The 18,351-nt window shown below is 45.7% G+C and overlaps 1 protein-coding gene across 1 annotated transcript in view; it reads right to left on the bottom strand.

Moving 5' to 3' along the window:
- The window catches only part of LOC120850755 (4-coumarate--CoA ligase 1-like), a 36,670-nt gene extending 18,935 nt beyond the window's left edge, over nucleotides 1–17,735 (bottom strand). Inside the window, exons 1-3 of the mRNA XM_042287675.1 lie at nucleotides 17,622–17,735; nucleotides 5,382–5,583; nucleotides 5,183–5,286 (exon numbers count right to left, since the gene is read on the bottom strand). Of these exons, the coding sequence (XP_042143609.1) occupies nucleotides 5,183–5,286; nucleotides 5,382–5,583; nucleotides 17,622–17,735 (420 nt within the window). The remainder of the gene's footprint in view (nucleotides 1–5,182; nucleotides 5,287–5,381; nucleotides 5,584–17,621) is intronic.
- Between the last annotated feature and the right edge of the window lie 616 nt (nucleotides 17,736–18,351).

An 18,351-nucleotide genomic window follows, 5' to 3' on the forward strand; every position in this document is an offset into this window, starting at 1 on the left:
GGTGGTTCCACTCGGAAGACGTTCTGGGTTTGAAGGAGTCAATGTAGGTGTTGGTACAACACTGATGATATCCTACTTTCCATAGATGGTCAAGGCGAGCAGAGATATGTGGGGGAGGAAGAAGAATCTTTTATTGTAGAGTAGAGTTAGGCTAATAAACTTCGCGAAAAAGAGAGACAATAAACTTTGCGGCACAGAGACACATGAGGCAAAGGCAAGTTCGTTTCCATAGACGAGGCACTTGCGGTACGGTCCTAACTACAAAATGTAAAACGTGCGCCGCGATTTCGTACGGCCACTTTGTTAGATACGAGTGTTGAGTGACCGAGACCACAGATTGTCAAAACGATTTCTAATTTTAAACGTACCAGTGTTTCAAATTAAAGTAACTTTAATGACACGTTGGATAATGTAAAATTTCGTTTTAATTACACAGAGCGTAGAGTTGGCGTTAAAATGTCATGGAATGTGGACATTCCATGACATTTTATGAGTAATATGAAGACCAATATATATGTAGGAGTTTGAGTGTTGCAAGGGAAATGTGTCAAGGTAGAGTGTCAGTGGTGAGGAGTTACGTCGAGTTGTACGGATAGGTTTACATATGGTTATGTTTAGAGTCATAGACCATGTGTTACACCACTCAGACGCTTCGTCTAAATCTGCTTGAAGTAGAAGAGCATCAGATTCATTCGTAATTTCGCAATAGATTACACAGTCAAAATCAAACAACCTAGTAGAAGATGAAAAATTCCGAGCAAGTCGTTTATATAAATTAGAAGCAAAAAGTCCCTTGTGGGACACCAAAAAAGTCTCTTGTGGGACACCGGATGTTGCTACACCGGGGTGACAACTAGCTTGATTAGTTGAGACAAACTGAGTCCGATTTGTACGAAAACGATTAATCCAGAAAAAAAAAACACACACAAAGGGGTCAAGGTTAAGTTTATTAAGTTTGAGAAGTAAACGCCTATGAGAAACCTTATCGAATCTTTTGAAATGAAGAAACACGCAATCGACCTGGGACCCTCGATCGAGAATAGAAAATAGTTCATTAGCGAAAGACAGAAGTTGGGTCCCACAGGAAAGAAATTTACGAAAACTCCGCTGAAAGGGGGTAAAAAATGAGTTAGCGTCTAGGAAATTAACAAAGTGCGAATAAACGATTTGCTCTATAACTTTAAAGGGTGTACTAAATAGTGAGATTGGACGGGAGTTAATAGGCATTTGCTTGTTACCTGATTTATGGAGCGCAACCATCTTATCTGTTTTCCAATTTTTAGGAAGTGTAGTGAAGTTGAGTGACAATTCAAAAAGTTTAGAGAGAAAGTTTAGAGAGAAAAAAGATTTTGTTATTTTTCAGAAACGTAGACTTTTATTTTCTATCCCAGAGGAAGAAGAGTTTTTTTTTTTTATTAGCCTAGCTATATCATCAAATCTAAACACCAAAGGGTTTATAGGCAGAAATCTGTGGTAATGGTAAATAGGAAGAGACAAATCAAACTCCCATGGGAAGGTGCTTACGAAAAAAATCGTTTAAAACATTGGCACACTGACTATTCGGTAGGACATCACCATTGAAATCTGTAAACGATATTAACAATTTTTTGAGTCCGTTCACGATATTACAGAAATGTTTCGTGCTTCGTAACAACACTGAATGTAATTTATGACTGAAGAAAGATGTTTTGATTTCCACGATAGCTGTCTTATTGGTGTCGGGTGCACAGCGATAAGATTCACAATGTTCGTCACGGTTATAATTTTTTGCCGATCGACATAGACGTTTATTTCAATCGGATAATCTTTTAAGGACGACATTATACCAGGGGAACGCGGAGTTTGAAGTGACAAATCTAAGCGGAATGAAGGAGGAGATGAGTGAGTTCAATTTACTTCTAACATATTCCAGTTATCATCAACGGAGTGCAGATAGAAGCTAAGCAAAAATTCATTAATATCTAGAGTTAACCCATTGTTGATTATGCCAAAAATTAGCCTTGCTATATTAAAAAAACTTGACTCTATTATGGGATTACACAGAGTTGTAAGCAGGTTGAAATGTAACGTCGACTGATAACTGATGCCTGGTAAATAAGTAATAGGAAAGATCAGATTTAAAGTAGTAGTAAGAATAAGGTCTAATACATCGGACGTTGAATCTGTAATTCGGGTAGGTTCAGTGACAAGCTGAGATAAGCTCAGATAAGAACGAAAGTATAAGAAGTCTCAATAGGGCGAAGAGTCGAGAGTAGCAGAGGAAAACACTCCGACCAATCGACGTGAAAAAGGCTAAAATCGTCCAAGAGAAACAGATGCGTCAGTGAAAGTCGAGAACAAATGGCAGTCAAAACACCAAGTAAATCTCCCAAAAACACTTGCAGGGCTGTCGGCGATCGATAACATACGCACAGGATCACACTTTTATATGCACACTGTAGTCGCACACAAACAAATTCGAGTGAGGTAGCAACATTTCCATGAAAAGATTCAAGAGATTCGCTCACTGCTATTAAAACCTCGCCCCCTCTTCTTCATGTTATGTTTCAACGATAAAAGTAAAAGCTCTTATCTCATTTCCAGATTTCATTGTCGCGAACTGTACTAAAAGCAAAGTTTCGGGAAAACCACAATATCTCTATAGATGACCAATCGATTACCGACGCTAAATAATCACGGTTAAAAAATACACTTCGGGTAATAGTAAATAGAACTGGAATTTCACTAGAAAAAGAAGCGAGGCCATCAAGCTGATTGTTTTGTTTTAATCACGGCGACGATGCCGTGGAAATATTAGTAGCTTCAACGTCGGGAATGTTGTTACTCGGACTGTATTCGGGTCGCAGTTCACAAACGCAGTTACCGTTGGGACAGTAGAAATAGCACCTATTGTTTACATATAACTTAATCTACCGTAATTTAAAAGGTTCCTTACTCGCCTTACCAAACTCAGTCAGTATTCTTCTGACACTGCGTGTTTCGACGGAGAAGTCCTCGGAAATGGAAATGCTAGTACCTCGAAGTTGCTGTTTAGAAACCAACACTTTTTTTTAGTCTTAAAAGAGGAAAAATTTACAATCAGAGGACGGCACTTGTGGGCGCTAAAAACACAACCAAGCCTATGGGCACGGACAACACTTTCAGAGGAAAAGTCAAGGTGAATATTGTTTTTCATTATTTTGAATACTTTAACTTCTGGCATCGGCAACGTATAAGACTGCGAATCGGGGATTACATAAAAGATTAAGTTATCTATGCGGGAACGGTCTTCTCATTAAGATAAGCCAGCGCGTAGACTGGCGTTTTCTTTAAGAGAGCCGACGGCTTGCCTTATGGCCTTTAGCTCCTGCTTAGCGGTTTCGACGCAAGATATATTTCGATCTGCTGTAGTGAGCCTGCTATGGATGTCGGTTACCTTATTTTCAATTGTCTGCTGATTGTTTTCGATGGCACCCACAGTGTTAAGCAGCAGGGATTGCCCTTCCGCGAGTCTAACTGAAAGGGAATTAAGGTCCTGAAGTAATATAATCGTATCGGCCATTTGTTTTTCTTTCACATCCTTAGGAAAACCGGTATTTAGCTCGATATCACCGGACAAAACTAACCTCAGGCACGATACAGGGAGACAAACACACACTTTAAAAGATGCCAAAAGCACTTGTGGGTATGGAGGTACCAGGGGACACGGCTTGTCAGACTTTTCACAGTGCAAGGAGGGAAATGAAGCGACCCGCGTAAAGAAGGCAAAAGGATTAGACGACTGCATTGCTGGTACGTTCACATTCCCACTAAAGGGTAAAGAAGGCTGCCAGATGCTTTTAACTTGCGCTGGAGAGATGTCGATGTTGATGCAGATGACGTGGTGTATGGCTGATGCACACCCCACTAAGCCGCAAGAAAGCCACTTGCTGAGTAGGCGATGCCAAAGTCAGATAGTAGCGCAAGGCTCGAAGAAACCGAACGTTATCGCCTGCACGTTCCGAGAGTGACGCAGAAACGCCCGCGCAAAGGGGCACAAAGAACTGAATTAAAAGGGGCTGTGCAACAATTTTCAGACTTTGGCCAATTAACTGCGGAAATTAAACTGCGTCACCTATGGAACGTAAAGCAGAAAACCGGATTTTCTTGCGAGCGCTAGTTCTTATTTAAAAAAAAAAAAAGATGAAACAAATCGAAGGTCAAAGTTTCTCTCCACTCTCCACGTCGACTTTCGAGTGACGTACTCTGGGGGTTCACCTAGTTTCCCCTTGGGTTCTCTCTTCAGAGACCAGCCGCTACCTCCGCGATTGTTGACTTTTCAAGGATTAGCCCCGTCGAAGGTCGCGGCACCCGATGGACAAAAAGCACGGTTCGCCACGGGGCTGGCGGCAGGTGTAGCAGCGGAGGGGGACAGGTTTTGTTGACTTCCGCGTACCCCAGAGACGGTGTCATTTTAGTTCCCGTAACCCCGACAGGCGGCTGCAGATCGGCAAATAATTCGTGCTTTGCTTTGCGATTACGCTACAGAATAGCAGTTTCTCGCGGAAAGGAGACACGTTTTGGGTCACTTGGGCTTGCATGAACAATATAAAAAATGTGAACTGCCAATTATTTTAACATTAAAATCATAGCACTGCTACATTAAGAAGCGAAAAGGATTAGACGACTGCATTGCTGGTCCGCTCAAATGCTCACGGAGTAACGGTAGACATGAATACTTTTACGAATGTCAATGTGCCAAACTTCTACTCCGGAACGTGATCGAGAAACACCGTCAAGTGTAGGCGCAGCCACGGCCAAGACATGCTGGCATTAAAAAAAATTGGAGTGGGCAGCGCTTCACTATGCTAAGTAATACGGACTTTGTCTTTTGTGGCGCTGCCAAGCAGTTGCCAACATAGCTCTATACTTGGCTCTGGCTGCCAAAGAGGAGCGGCGCGTCCCCTTTTGAAGTCGCACGCTCCCAACTGAGTCTTGAATATTATATAATGAGACGGCCTCGTTAGATTTAATGTCACCCGGTTACTACTAAAATTCGTAGTGCGAGGGTTGAAGCTCGACTGAAGGGGTCCTAAAACGAATGAAAAGATACTTTCGTCCCGAAATTCACCGCACTTCACAGCATCGCGTTAATGTGAACAACTTTACCGTGCCCATCAGCATGAGTGCAATGATAAATCTGTCATTTGTCGACCGCACTCACCTTGATGGTTGAAGGCATGGTCATTTTGAGAAGATTTGGAGCTGTACCCTTGTCTGTAAGGATATAATTACACTCGCTGTCTTCAACTATGTATATTACTTCCCCTGAAAAAAAAAAAAACCATTTTGGCTAGCATTAGCCCTTTTGCTTGCAATTACGATCGCCATTCATATCGTTCTGGTGACTAATTGACGCTCACTTGCAACGTAGGAGGTCTTCGCCATAACAAGCGTCCCTCCAGCGAATACAACCGCCAGTCCTGCGGCTATATTATCGATGGTGTTCCGGAGTTGGGTGCACACCCTCGAGCCAGGCTTCAGGCCATGTTGTTGAAACCCAACAGCGTACCTTCGTATCTTCTTCAAGAGATCATTGGCGGTAAGACTCTGCTGAGAATCCACCTGGAAAGAAGAATTCGGCATATGCTGGCCTTCGTGAAATAAAAATTCTGCGGCATATGTTTGGCCTTGAACCGTTCATGTCTATGTCGGTCGACTTAGTGCATCAAGTCATATTGGCACATTACACAAAGCACGCACAACTACCATTCGCTTCGCGGCGATTCTGCTTTCGAGCTTGATGTTCTTGGCCTGACTCGCTTTACCACCGAGTGAATTCCTAATTTATGTTGCGCTTTTTTTTTTAGAGCGCAGCTCTTAGGGGCCCGTTTCCGGCTTGAGCGGCGTCGGCGTCGCCGTCGGCGTAACCGCGAGGTCACGTGACCCCCCGGGGTCACGTGACCCACCCAGGTCACGTGACCCCCAGAAGTCACGTGACCCCCTGAAGTCACGTGACCCCCTGAGGTCACGTGAACCCCAGAAGTCACGTGACCCCCTGAGGTCACGTGACCCCCAGAAGTCACATGACCCCCTGAGGTCACGTGACCTCCTGAAGTCACGTGACTTCTGGAGGTCATGTGACCTCAGGGGGTCACGTGACCCACCCAGGTCACGTGACACCCCTAGGTCACGTGACCTCCCGAGGTCATGTGACCCCTGAGGTCACGTGAGCCCCTGAGGTCACGTGACCCCTTAGGTCACGCGACTTCAGGGGGTCACGTGACCTGAGGGGTCACGTAACCTAAGGGGTCACGCCACCTTATGGGGTCACGTGACCCCCTGAAGTCACGTGACCCCCTTGAGGTCACGTGACCTCAAGGAGTCACCTATCCCTCAGTACGCTTCCATCTTCCTCCTCAAGAGCTGCGCTCTAACCGGCGTTACAGGGAATTGTAAACGGCTTTCATTTTTTTTTTAGAGCGCAGCTCTTAGGGGCCGTTTCCGGCTTGAGCGGCGTCGCCGCCGGCGTCGGCGTAACCGCGAGGTCACGTGACCCCCCGAGGTCACGTGACCCACCCAGGTCACGTGACCCCCCCCCCCCCCCCCCGAGGTCACGTGACCCCCAGGTCACGTGACTTCAGGGGGTCACGTGACCCCCTGAGGTCACGTGACCTTAAAGGGGTCACGTGACCCACCCAGGTCATGTGACACCCCGAGGTCACGTGACCCTCTGAGGTCACGTGACCCCCTGAAGTCACGTGACCTTTCATTTTATCATTGACATACACTATTTCTCTCTTGTACACAACCATGGTTTTGAAACATGGAGGTATGAAGCTTCTGGGAGCGACATAACGCTATAGTCGGTTATAGCCTCGTCCCACTAGAGCGACAAACACCGGTTTTTGTCCGAAGACACCACAAAGTTCCGTGTCGCCGATGCTGTCCCACTGCAACGACCGACACCCGCGACAATCGCCGACAAGCGCCGACAAACGATCGACGACGGACGAGTTCTTGTCTGTCGTTGGACTTGAAGAACAGCATGCACTCCCACTGAGGAACATCTCTCGGAGACAAACTTATCCTCCTCGCCCGTTTATGCCTTCTGTGGCCTCCCTCCCACCCTTCTACCCTTCTTCCCGGAACGAGAAGCCCTTGGTGCCCTTGGCGGCCACTCCTCGTTCCCGGCCCCGCAGTTCCGGTCCCTGGATTGCACGTAGTGGTCGCGGGCGCGGCGGCGCGGCTTGCTGGCTTGCGTCGGGCGGTCGTGTTGCGAAAGGGAATTTGCTGTGGCTGGTTTTGCTCGCGAAAACTTGGTGCGCGAGGTAGTGCTTCAAGACGCCGAAGTCTACGCCCCTGCATCAGGATGGATACACCCATGTGCCAGGACTGACCAAAGTAAGACCGCTCACCACGAAGTAGGACACGACGTTCCGCGGCAAGCCATTCCGGCACACGAGAGACTTGTCATCACGTTCTGTGATAATCGGGATGCCGTATTGTCCACGAAAGAGCGCCTGCCCTCGATCATTCGAATATGAAGTTATAAACATCCTCAAAATCAGCGTTAAACTCCGTGGCGCTCACCTAGAATGGCTCGAACGGCCCAAAAAAGGAACGATTCGGGAATTTCTAGTTCGGAAAAAGTTTGGTGTCGATTGTCACGACTGTTTACGGAAGGTCGCCAACGGCAAATGAAGAGAAGCGGAAGCTTTAATCAAGAAATAAAGTAATCATCTCCACTTTCACCGTGTTTGTCGGCGCGTTTTATGCCTAAAGAGCAAAACACGAAAACCGCGTCGCCAGACTCTGTTTGTCTGTGTATTTGAAGTGTTTTGTTGACAACTCCAGTCCCACTAGGAAACAAGTTTTCTTGTCCCCGTGTTCTGCGTCGTGTCCGCCAGGTGGACGGCGGACTCCGACAAACAGGCTGTCTGTCGGTGTCGTCTGTCGCTCTAGTGGGACGCGGCTATTACAAGTCAAGAAGCTAGGAGAAGCTCCTCCCACAAGTGTGATGCGCCCGTTTCAAATCTCTCCGCAGTCGAAAGAAGAGTTCACTGGAAACGCTCCTTGTTCCGCTTCAATGGATTCCCACATGTCTCCGATCCCACTTTTAAGAAAGCGACCTTTGTATTCATCGTAGAGGGAACCGAGCCCCTGAAAGCAGCCTTTGTATCCATCGGGGGGGGGGGGGGGGGGGGGGGGGGGGGGGGGGGGGGGAAGCTATTTCCCGAAAGTCGCATTTGTTTCCGTCGGTGGGGGAGAACTCTAATCTCCCTCTCGTGGCTTCCACAGTGCTAAGTCAGATTCGAAAAATAAAGCAAATATGTACAGAAAGGCAAGACCCTCCTCGCGCGTTGGCCGCAACGTTACGGAAACGGTGGAACGCTATTGGATGCGGAGGTGGCGGAGGGATATGTGATTCCCTTTGAGGGGCATTTGCCGCTACCTTCTTGACCTGTAACTGACTATACCAGATGTGTAGGCGGGCAGACTTTCCGTCTGTAGGGACAAGTCCCCAACAATTCCAAGAACTAACAAAACCATAAGACGCTATTCGACGAAAAGGACACCCTTGAGTGTGTTCTTTCCGTCCACCGCCTTTACATTCTGTTTCAGATGACATTCTCTATTCTGGCTGGCTTGAGCCGTTATGTCGCCTCCTCTTCTTTCTACCTCCATGTTTCCAGACGGCTTTTGCCCGTTGAGATAACGGTACGAACTGTCAGCGTAAACTGAAGGGACGGTATCCAACTTTTGTCACATGCAAGGTGAATATGATTGAATCATGATTATTAGCGGAGTTTTATTGCATTCAATAGTTTTTTATTTCTTTATTTTCATACCTTTAGGGCCCGGAGCGGATTACAAAAAAATGTGGGTAAAAACAACAAGATAAACACGAAGAGAAACAATAAAAGACCAAGTGGCATAAATGTACTTCTGGTGGAAAGAAAAAATATAGTTGAACCAAATATGTCGTAAAATGAGAAAAGAATTGATACAACTTTAAATAAATCATGTTTACTCAAGATACGAGATTTTGGTTTCAATCAGAGTACGTTCTAGGAATGAAGGAGTCAGTGTACGCTGAGATTCTTCGAAGAGGTAGGCATTTTTTTAATTGAGGATCGTCGCTCTGCAAAATAAACGATGGGCTGAGAAAATTTGAGTAATTCTCAGCAGCGATTGAATGATAACTTTTTAAAAAGAGGCATACGCGTTATATTTTTCTCCTAAGTAAAATAAGAGATAGTGAGAGCGTGGTTTCTATTGAAGACAAACTATACTTTCTTTCACCTTAAGGCCAGACGCAGCCGACGCTACGAGCTGAATGGACCAATCAGACAGCCTCAGAAACACGCCATCATGTTGTTCGTCAAGCGTTTGCATATGTAGCTCATCGTTGATCCAATCATAAACAGAACAGGCCTTGTGATTTGCGTTTTTGACTCTGCTTGGTTGGTCTAATTACATCGTAGCGTCGGCTGCGTCTTGATTTATTCTGAAACGACGTAGATGCATGCGATGATAAAACAGAGTTGGGAAGGTGACAAATAAAAGCGGTCACCAGCGCGTACACAAAGGACGGCATCGCATTAACTCTGGTCACAACTAACAAAACCCACACTTCAGTACTTGATCATTTCCGCCCCTTTGCCTAAAAGTAGAGCGCACGTTACATTTTGTTCTCATTGATCTAGGCAACGCTCATGTCTCTTATTCACAATTGTAACCACACCCAGTTCACGGTAATACTTCAATGTATTTGGAAACGAGACAAATCTTTAGAATTTCTTTTTTTAACTAACCCAATGGTCGCGGTGATTGGAGTTCTTCGAAGAATTCTCGAATCATTCTCAATTCGAGACACTTACAATTTGTTCCTAGTTTTATGTTCAAGAAAAAAGCGTCCGTTACATACTTACAGCAATCATCTTGGTTGACCATTTCATCAAGCATTCCTCGAGCATTTGGGAGGCATGACAGTCTCCGACGTCGAAGTCAGGAAATGGGGAGTGGATAACTCGTTCTCGAATGCAGGCTGCCATCGTACGTTTGGCCTTTGTGGGCGTAAAAGACAGTATCCGGTATCTCTCGTCAAGGCGGTTCCCTCTAATCGAGACCGCTTTAACCACTTTACTGCGACCTGTCTCTGGGCACAAATTTTTAACACCGATGGAGCGGAACAATTGTGTCAAAAAACAACAACAAAAAAAACTTGAGTTGAGACAACCATATGCCGGCGAGAACGCTAGATTTTCTAACGAAGATGGTGACACGCGATGCACAGCGCAAAACACAGCTGCGATGGCTGTGGTTCTTTTTGACTCATAAACCCTGACTGATCTAAGCCCACCTGTGGCTTTTGTGATCGCTTCGAAAAGGCTTTTTTTTTCCTCCGAACTCGTATCTAAAGTGTACTATTGTGCTCGATTGTTAATAATGACTCGTATTGTGGTGCTTCGCGCTGAAACGATATACGGGTACTTGGGTGCACATGTACATGGGAACAAATCGAAAACAAAAGAGCGCTTCGTGGAGCGCAAAAGTTTATGCAGAGCCGTTTATGTAGAGAGTTCAGCCATTCACTGGGAAGTATAGGAGATAAATGAGGAGGCGCCATTTCTCGAAAGCGTGCTGGGCGTGTTCCAGGGCGTCTTCACAAATTCGAATGTGGCCTACCAGAAGCCGGAAATAATACCCTGGCGGTGGTCGCGAGAAACAAACGCAATGAGAGCGTCGGATTAACTCTCTCAAATCACGGTCACCAAACATCTTGGTTGGAAGAGTGCGACTAGCGGAACGATAACCATAATCCGTACGCAAGGCGCCGAGGGCCGGGAATCTGCCGTCCGAGCGGTTACACCCTTTCCGAGCAATACAGAGTTCAAGCGGCACGTTGATTTCTTACATCTTTCCACGTGATAATTATTGAAACATCACGTGCACCCTATTTTCAACCATGAGGGGTTACTACATTCAACTCTTACACGCTTATTAAAACGATTAAATTTGTTTCTCGCTATTACCACCCGAGATTTTTTTCGGCTTCTGGTTGGCCAAGAGAGCATGTCAAGCCCCCTATCCGCATCTGGTGCACGTCCTGGCTCTGCCCGCGCCTCCCATTGGCCAAACTCTCTGTATACACGGCCCTGGGTTTATGGATTTCCCCGAGTTTTATTGATCCACTAAGCAACTGGGACAGGATTAGCTTTATTATTTAGGCTGGAATACTTCCCTATCGTATTTACACCCACGGACGATGTCTTATACTTAAAGGAGAGGATGAAGACGAGAGCCGTAAGTTTAATTGTAGCTTGGATTTTCAAATTTCTATTAGGTCCAACTCAAGGACAACGGAAAAGTAGGTGGCTGACAAAAAATTATGTATGATAATACATTGCAATTGTAGCACAATAAAGGCCTTCAGTTTCGCAACTTGTCCCCTCAACCCTTGTTGTTGTTTTTTTCGACAAAGCGACACAAGATCGCCCATATACACATGACATGTTGCTACTCTAGATATGTTTAATCAGAGCGAACAAAAATATTAGGAAATATATTACTTAAAGGGGCGATGCAACAATTTTTGTACTTTGCGCAAATACCGCTTAGAACGGATCCCTGACGTTAATTAACTATGAAACAAGCGTTCGTTTTTAACCCCGCGCATTAGAAGTCCCAGAAAAAATTAAAGAAAAACGAGCAGCGTTCACCCCCTCAACTCGCAGCCAGAACAAGCGGCCACGCGATCTGGAGCCGGTTATATGCCGCCAGTGTTGATCATAGCCACGAGCTGGGGTTGGCAAAGCGCAGGACACGCGCTGAGTTCCAGACATTGTTATGGCTCGGCTATTGTCGTCGTTGCAGCGATTGGACACGGGCCACTACCCGAATGCTTCTTGAGCTATAGTAATTATCACGAGCCCAAATCGAGTGCCAACGCAATGCTCGGGTCCAATCTATGAACCGCACTCAAATATCGTCACATGGGTGTACTGCGATCCCCACTTTACGTCATCAGATTTTGCAAAGGAGAGATTGATTGAAAATGAGCGCTTTTGTCCTTGAAATTTCACCGCAACAGAGGAGTTTCTTGGCCAGTGGCGTAGCGTGCGAGTATCCTTGAGTCCGACGAGTGCCAGTAAGCTCGTGTAAAGTGAAAAACATTCCTATTGAAGATCGTTGCACCGCTCCTTTAAATTTATGCTTGAGTTCCGCTAGACCAATAAACAGGGCCTGTTTGCTCGAAGCCGGTTAACTTTAACCGCGGGGTCAAAAGTTAACTGCCCTTCCTTCTCGGTACCTACAAGTACCTAGCCACGTTTACGAGGGCTGGATGGGCGATAGCTTCGTGTTTTATTAGGGGGTGGTAGCTGCTGTCACCTACTGGTTGTAGCAAATATAAGTGCCCTTCATGGAAAATTTCCTCAAAAAGGGGGGACCCAAGAACATAAATAGTGGCTTTTCGCAACGAAACGCGGCAAAAGAAACAATCTTTGTTGCTCCTGGTATAGATATTGGCTAAGGTAAAAATAATTTAACCCTTTTTAGGAAAATGTCGAAATGTTTGACTGTGTGAAGTGAAAACAAGCATCGTTGAAATGGCCTTGCACGCTCGAAGGAGAACGACGAAGCTCAGTTCTAAAAACGACGAGGAAGAAGTGAGTAGTCGGAGGTGGGCGATACACTGACAGCATGTTTGACCATCACGTAAGAACACCATCATAAATTAAAAACCGTGTAATTCGGCTCGAGTGAAAATAAACCTATGACTAAATTACCCAAGCACCGATGAGAGCGCTTAAATTGTTTTTCTACGCCTCCGCGCGCGCTTTCCTTCCCCGTATAAACTATTAAACTTAAATAATAAAAAAAAAGACTTTGGCGAACGCGCGTGCAATACAATATTTGTTTCAGGCGTTTCCTTTAGGGCAGTTACTACTGCAGACGCCAGCACGTGCAGCGCATGTAACCACACTCGTAGCATGCACCTCGGTGCGTGGAAAATTGAGCAAAAGGTCTATTGCGACGCTGTCTGCTTCTGCGTGCTATCAATACCCGGTCGATTGAGTTAATGCAATCCACTACAGTATTCCAACGACATTGACATGCCGACAATTTCCGCGTTCATTTAGGCTTAGGAGTGGCCAAAATCGAAAGAATAGATAAATAATGCGGCAAGGTCATTCCTCATGCTTTGCAATTTAAGTGAGGTAGGGCAAAGCGAAAGCTTTCTGCACCATTCTTTCCTGACCGACGCGCCCGATATTGCGGCTACTACGACATATGAGTTCCGCCACGAGCGACGTTCGCTCGAATGGGGCACCGCCAAGTTCCCACGCCGTCCTTGCTCCGAAGGTCACGTAATCTAAAATACCCACTCGTAAAAAGACACGGTTAACTTTTCCCTTCGGTTAAAGTTAATCAACTTCGAGCAGACGGAATCAGAAACAGCCGACACCGAGAAGCCCCTGCCACGTGCAGTAACCACGCAAAGCTGCATTTGGCCAGTATTGCTTTGGCAGGCATTCAATCTCTCAGTACCATTTCGTGAATAATGTACTTGCTTGAGGTTTGTCCGTGTCGGTTGTTTCTTTCTGCCGCTCTTGCGGGACTCGAGCATTAAATTTAATATCCCTCCAAAAAAAAAAAAAAAAACGTTGGTCTTCAGGAGCCGTTCTCATTGCACCTTTTGAAGGCAAAAATAAAAGCACGACGCCTCTCCGGTGTCGAGATAAGTGAATTCCGTAAATCGTATAAAAGTTTCAGCCTATTCATATGGACGAGGACCATATCGGAAATATTGGTCTTTCTTACGCAAGCGTGCTCGTGCTCGCGAATAGTACGATACCCACACGCCTCGAAGGTTAATGGGCAGGGGAATTTGGTGATGGCGCCTAATACAAGACCGCTAGTACGCCACCTCGAGCTGACTTTGAATGAAAAACCAGTTTAAAGGAAACATTAAATTATTTTCGGCTGGTACAAACTGAGATTTTGATAATCGCATATCGTTTAGTGCGCCAAAATAAAACTACTGCACGAGCGTAGAAAGCCTAAAGCCTGCTTTTCAGTACGAAAATTCGAAAATGTATCGGACTATCCGCGGTGCCCAAGCTCGTCACCCAAACCCAGCTCACGCATTCGACCCCTTCACTATGATACTCGGACGTATGCGCTCGTCAACAATCAATCCATCGATGGATATTTGAATTCGCGTGCGTGGCCAGTGAGTGCCACGACGGCACTTATCGTTACCTGAAAATGACAAAGTCCATGGTTTTCTTAAAAAGCATGATGGAAGCTTGCAGTCTGAATAGCGCTCAGGCGATGATCACGCATCAGTCGTGAAATATATTATTTTTAGCACCGCGACAGTCTTGTTCTATTATACCGAAACCCCCTGGCATCAAATCAAGTCAGCGGTGACGTCTTATCACGTCACATGTCTCATTCATCTTTCCCCTTTAAAGTGGAGACGACGTTCACAAGTTCATGCCACCTGATGAAAGCTTTCGTCGTAGCCCAATCTTCTCGAGGGGCGACCCGGCCTAGCTGGTCTGCGGAGTTGTTGTCCATGCTGTGGTGTGGCAGAGCTTGAGGCGGTAGATGGTTGGTTGGCGGTGACAACAGTGTTAACGGTGGGGCAGTAAGTTCTGCGGGATTGGCATGTGGAGCCTCGTTGTCTTCCTGATCGTCAACGCCACAGTGTACAAAAAAGACACTCGTGTTTGCTTGATGTGCTGCCTGTTTCTGTGAAGTTTTCGGTTATATTGCGACCGAACGACATAGGATCTTGGTGCAGCTTTACGGAATACCTTCATTTTAATAATCCAACCAGTCGGGGATGCAACTCTGACGGTATCACCTGGCCGATGATCCTGCAGACAACGTTCCCATTCTTGTTTTTTGTTTTCTCACTTATTGGCTCCTGGCGCCTGTGCGAAGTCTGGCACGCGGGATCGCAGTCCTTGGTTCATAAGAAGAGCACCCGGATTACAGCAGTCTTCCAGTGGAGTGATCCGATGACTAAGAACACCCAGCCAGAAGTCCTCTCCAATTTCGGTTGTTTTCTTGAGAATGCGCTTGGCTATTTCAACGCTTTTTTGGCAAGTTCGTTAGAACTGGACGTGGTGTGCTGGACGTCGTAAAGAACAAAAAACGTTTTCAACTCTCTTCATGAAAATTCGGGTCCTTTATCCTAGCAAACGTTGATGGGGAGATCACGTGTTTCAAATGTGAGACTTAATTTTTCAATTATAGTTCGTGCTGTTGCGAACTCAAGTGGCTCGATCTCGAGAAAGTTTGACTGTGAGTCATAAATAATCAAATATGGATCGCTTGCGTACGCAAAGAGGGCTACCCCAAAACGCTTCCATGAATGGAAAGTGGTTTTGCGCATTAGTGGTGGCGCACTCGGTTGAGATCAAGCAGGTCTGAAGCAGATGCTCCATTTTCCGACCATGAATTCTATTTACTAATTTATGCCGGGTCAAAAAACAAGGCTATTAGCTTTAGCTTTACATTTAGAAATGCCTTGGTGCCCGTCATGTATGCGCGTTAAAATTGGTGACTGCATTTATTGGATGATAACTACTCGGGCACCTTGTAAACACAGCGCCTTTGAGAACAGATAAATCTGACGATATATCTCGAAAAACGCCGTTGTCAAGCATTTTCTTGTTAGTAATTCTGGTAAATACTTTTCGCAGTAAGGGAACTTGTGTAGTGGCTTGAAGCATCTTGGCAGTTGTTACAGACACCCCGTCGAAAAGTACATTGGTGACGTGAATCTCGAGTTCATCCGCAGCATCCTCGATGCCTGTTGCTGTTGGGGCTCGAACAGCTTATAGGCTAAGACTAGTTTTTTTTCTGTAACAAAATGGAGGGTGAAGTCATATTTTAGCAGGTGGAAAATTAAACGTTGAAGTCTGAGTAACACGGCCCCCAACGCACTGCTGGTACTTTGGATGAGCGCATTGTGGTCAGTTTCGGCTGTGAACTTGATGCCATAAAGAAAGGCTTGAAATTTCTCGCAGCAAAAGGTTGGAGCGAGGGTTACTCTTCAATTCGTGAGTATCGGGACTCAGCATCCGTTAGTACTCGTAGAGGGTAAGCAGTTGGTCGCTACCCCTCGTCGTGAAGCTGGAGCCACACCGAGCTTAGCCGAAATCTATTCGCATCCGAAGCCACCTTGGTTGGCTTCGTTGGGCCGAAAATTGCCAAGTGTGGTTGTTGCGACAATTGCTCTTTAGGTATTCGAACTGTTTTTGGTTAAATGAAAGCCATTCAAATAAAACATCTTGTCTTATCAACTCTCAAGGTACATGTGTATTTTCCGCTAGCTGAGGCAAGGAATTTAAGAAATACTTGATTATGCGTAGGAGATGCTGGACTGCTCTATTGTCTTCAGGCGCGGGCAGGTTTAACTAATTGCCGATTAACACATGGCTGGGCTCGATGCCGCCTGAGCTAATAACGTCGCCCAAACAAGGGGTCTTTTGAAGAAAGTTGAGATTTTTTGGCATTGAACGTTAACTCGGCGTGCTGAGTGGCTTGCACGGTTGCCCTTAATCTAATGGCATGTTTCTGTTGAGTGCAACACTAAATCAAAATATCATGTATACACAAGAACTCCTGCGAGTCACTCGGAAATTTCGCCCATTGTCTTTTGAAATACATCATTAAAAGGAAGGCGGAAGTAGCGGTATTGGCCAAATGACGTAGCAAACGTGAATATTTTCGATGTTTCTTTATGTAAAGAAGTCTGATGAAAACCAGATTTGGTATCTAATGCTCTAAAAACTTCGCTTGTGCTAGTTCCGCCTCTATATCTTTGATACGTGGCAGTTGACAGCACTGGCGCTGGTGATTTGATTAACCCTCCTTCCGTCCATGCATACCCCCAGGCATCCGTCTTTCTTTTTAACCACTTGAGCAGGCTCACTCATTCATAAGACTGTGATGGCGGAGGCAAGCTGGTGTAGATATACCATTTTCTTAAACCACCTGAGTCTGGGTGTGACGCCTTCTGTCTTCCTGTTCCTGTCCCTTCCACTTTAGTTCTTCTAGTTCTTTACCCAGTCTCTGGTGGTTCAAGAAAATGGTCATCCAGTAGGTCCGTTCGTCTACTCGTTGGGTGATCCCTGCCTTTTCCATCCGCCCGTGTTTAGTGCGCAAAAGCTCCAGTAGCGCCAAATGTACTAGTTGAACAGGCTGTACAAATTGCTTGCTGTCTTCCCGAAGAACCATAAGGTAGTGCCAGTTTACACATCCGGTTATTTCAAAAGTTTCGAGAAGCTCGTCTGAAATAGACGATTTTGTAAGGACGGTATGCACACGTTACACCAGCCTAAACATCTCGCTCGGCCTCAATCCTAGAAGCGGCTGGCCACCATTCTTCACAAAACAAAAGTCGACGTAAGCTTCTATTTCTTTGATGTTCAGCTAGTGTCTCGTCGCGGTGAAGTGCTTTATCAGTCCGCCGTCCTAAGCTCAATGTGCAGCTTGACTGGGCTTCAAATCTTGTGATTTGCACTGTTTAATGTGCAGTGCATAAGACAGAAGATTTGCTTGAGAGCCAGTGTACACTTTCAGCTTGATTTTTCTTCCTCGGGATATTGAAGCGCTCACCATCCAGTCTCTTTTACCTTCAGCTTTTTGAGGCCAACATTTAGGATGTCAAAGTCACCATCATCACAAAGCTGTTGGCTACATCCCGCGTTAGTCTCCTTGCTCATGCAGCATTTCTGCATGCACGCCATTTGACGAAACGCGAGACAGCACGCTGCAAAATGGTTATTTTCCACACAGATGTGGAAGTTTTTTGCTAAAGCTTGTACAGCGTTGAGGGCCATGAACTAGTGTACAACGGCTGCAACCAATACTCTGCTTGACGCGCTTCTGGCCCATACTTGCTATTTTGACTCTATCAGCCTGCATCGCATTTGGTTCCCACGCTTGATTCTGCTTTTCTGAAATTTCGGCAGCTTGCCAGATATGTACCATTTTATCGAGCGTGAGGTCAGTTTCCCGCATAAACTTCGTTTACAGTTTTTTTTTTCTTTTTTTGTAAAAAATATTAAACACGGTTAGGTTTTGAAACATCGAATCTCTAACGCTTACGAAATCGCATGAATGGATCTTGGTTCTTAAGCATCGAAGAAACTTTTCCAAAGGCTCATCCTCTTGCTGCTGCATCACTTTGAACATATACCGCTAGTATCTCTCATTCTTGCGGTAAATGCAGTAGGCTTCAAACTTCTGCGCATAGGTCGTGTGCGATTCATTGTCCTCACCCTTAACAAAGACAAAGTTGTTGCAGACCACGACTGCATATTCTCCGGTGATATAAAGCAGCAAGGTCGCATTTTTTTCTTG

Source organism: Ixodes scapularis, unplaced genomic scaffold (genome assembly GCF_016920785.2).
Source record: "Ixodes scapularis isolate PalLabHiFi unplaced genomic scaffold, ASM1692078v2 ptg000120l_1___fragment_3__unscaffolded, whole genome shotgun sequence".
Lineage (NCBI taxonomy): Eukaryota > Metazoa > Arthropoda > Arachnida > Ixodida > Ixodidae > Ixodes > Ixodes scapularis.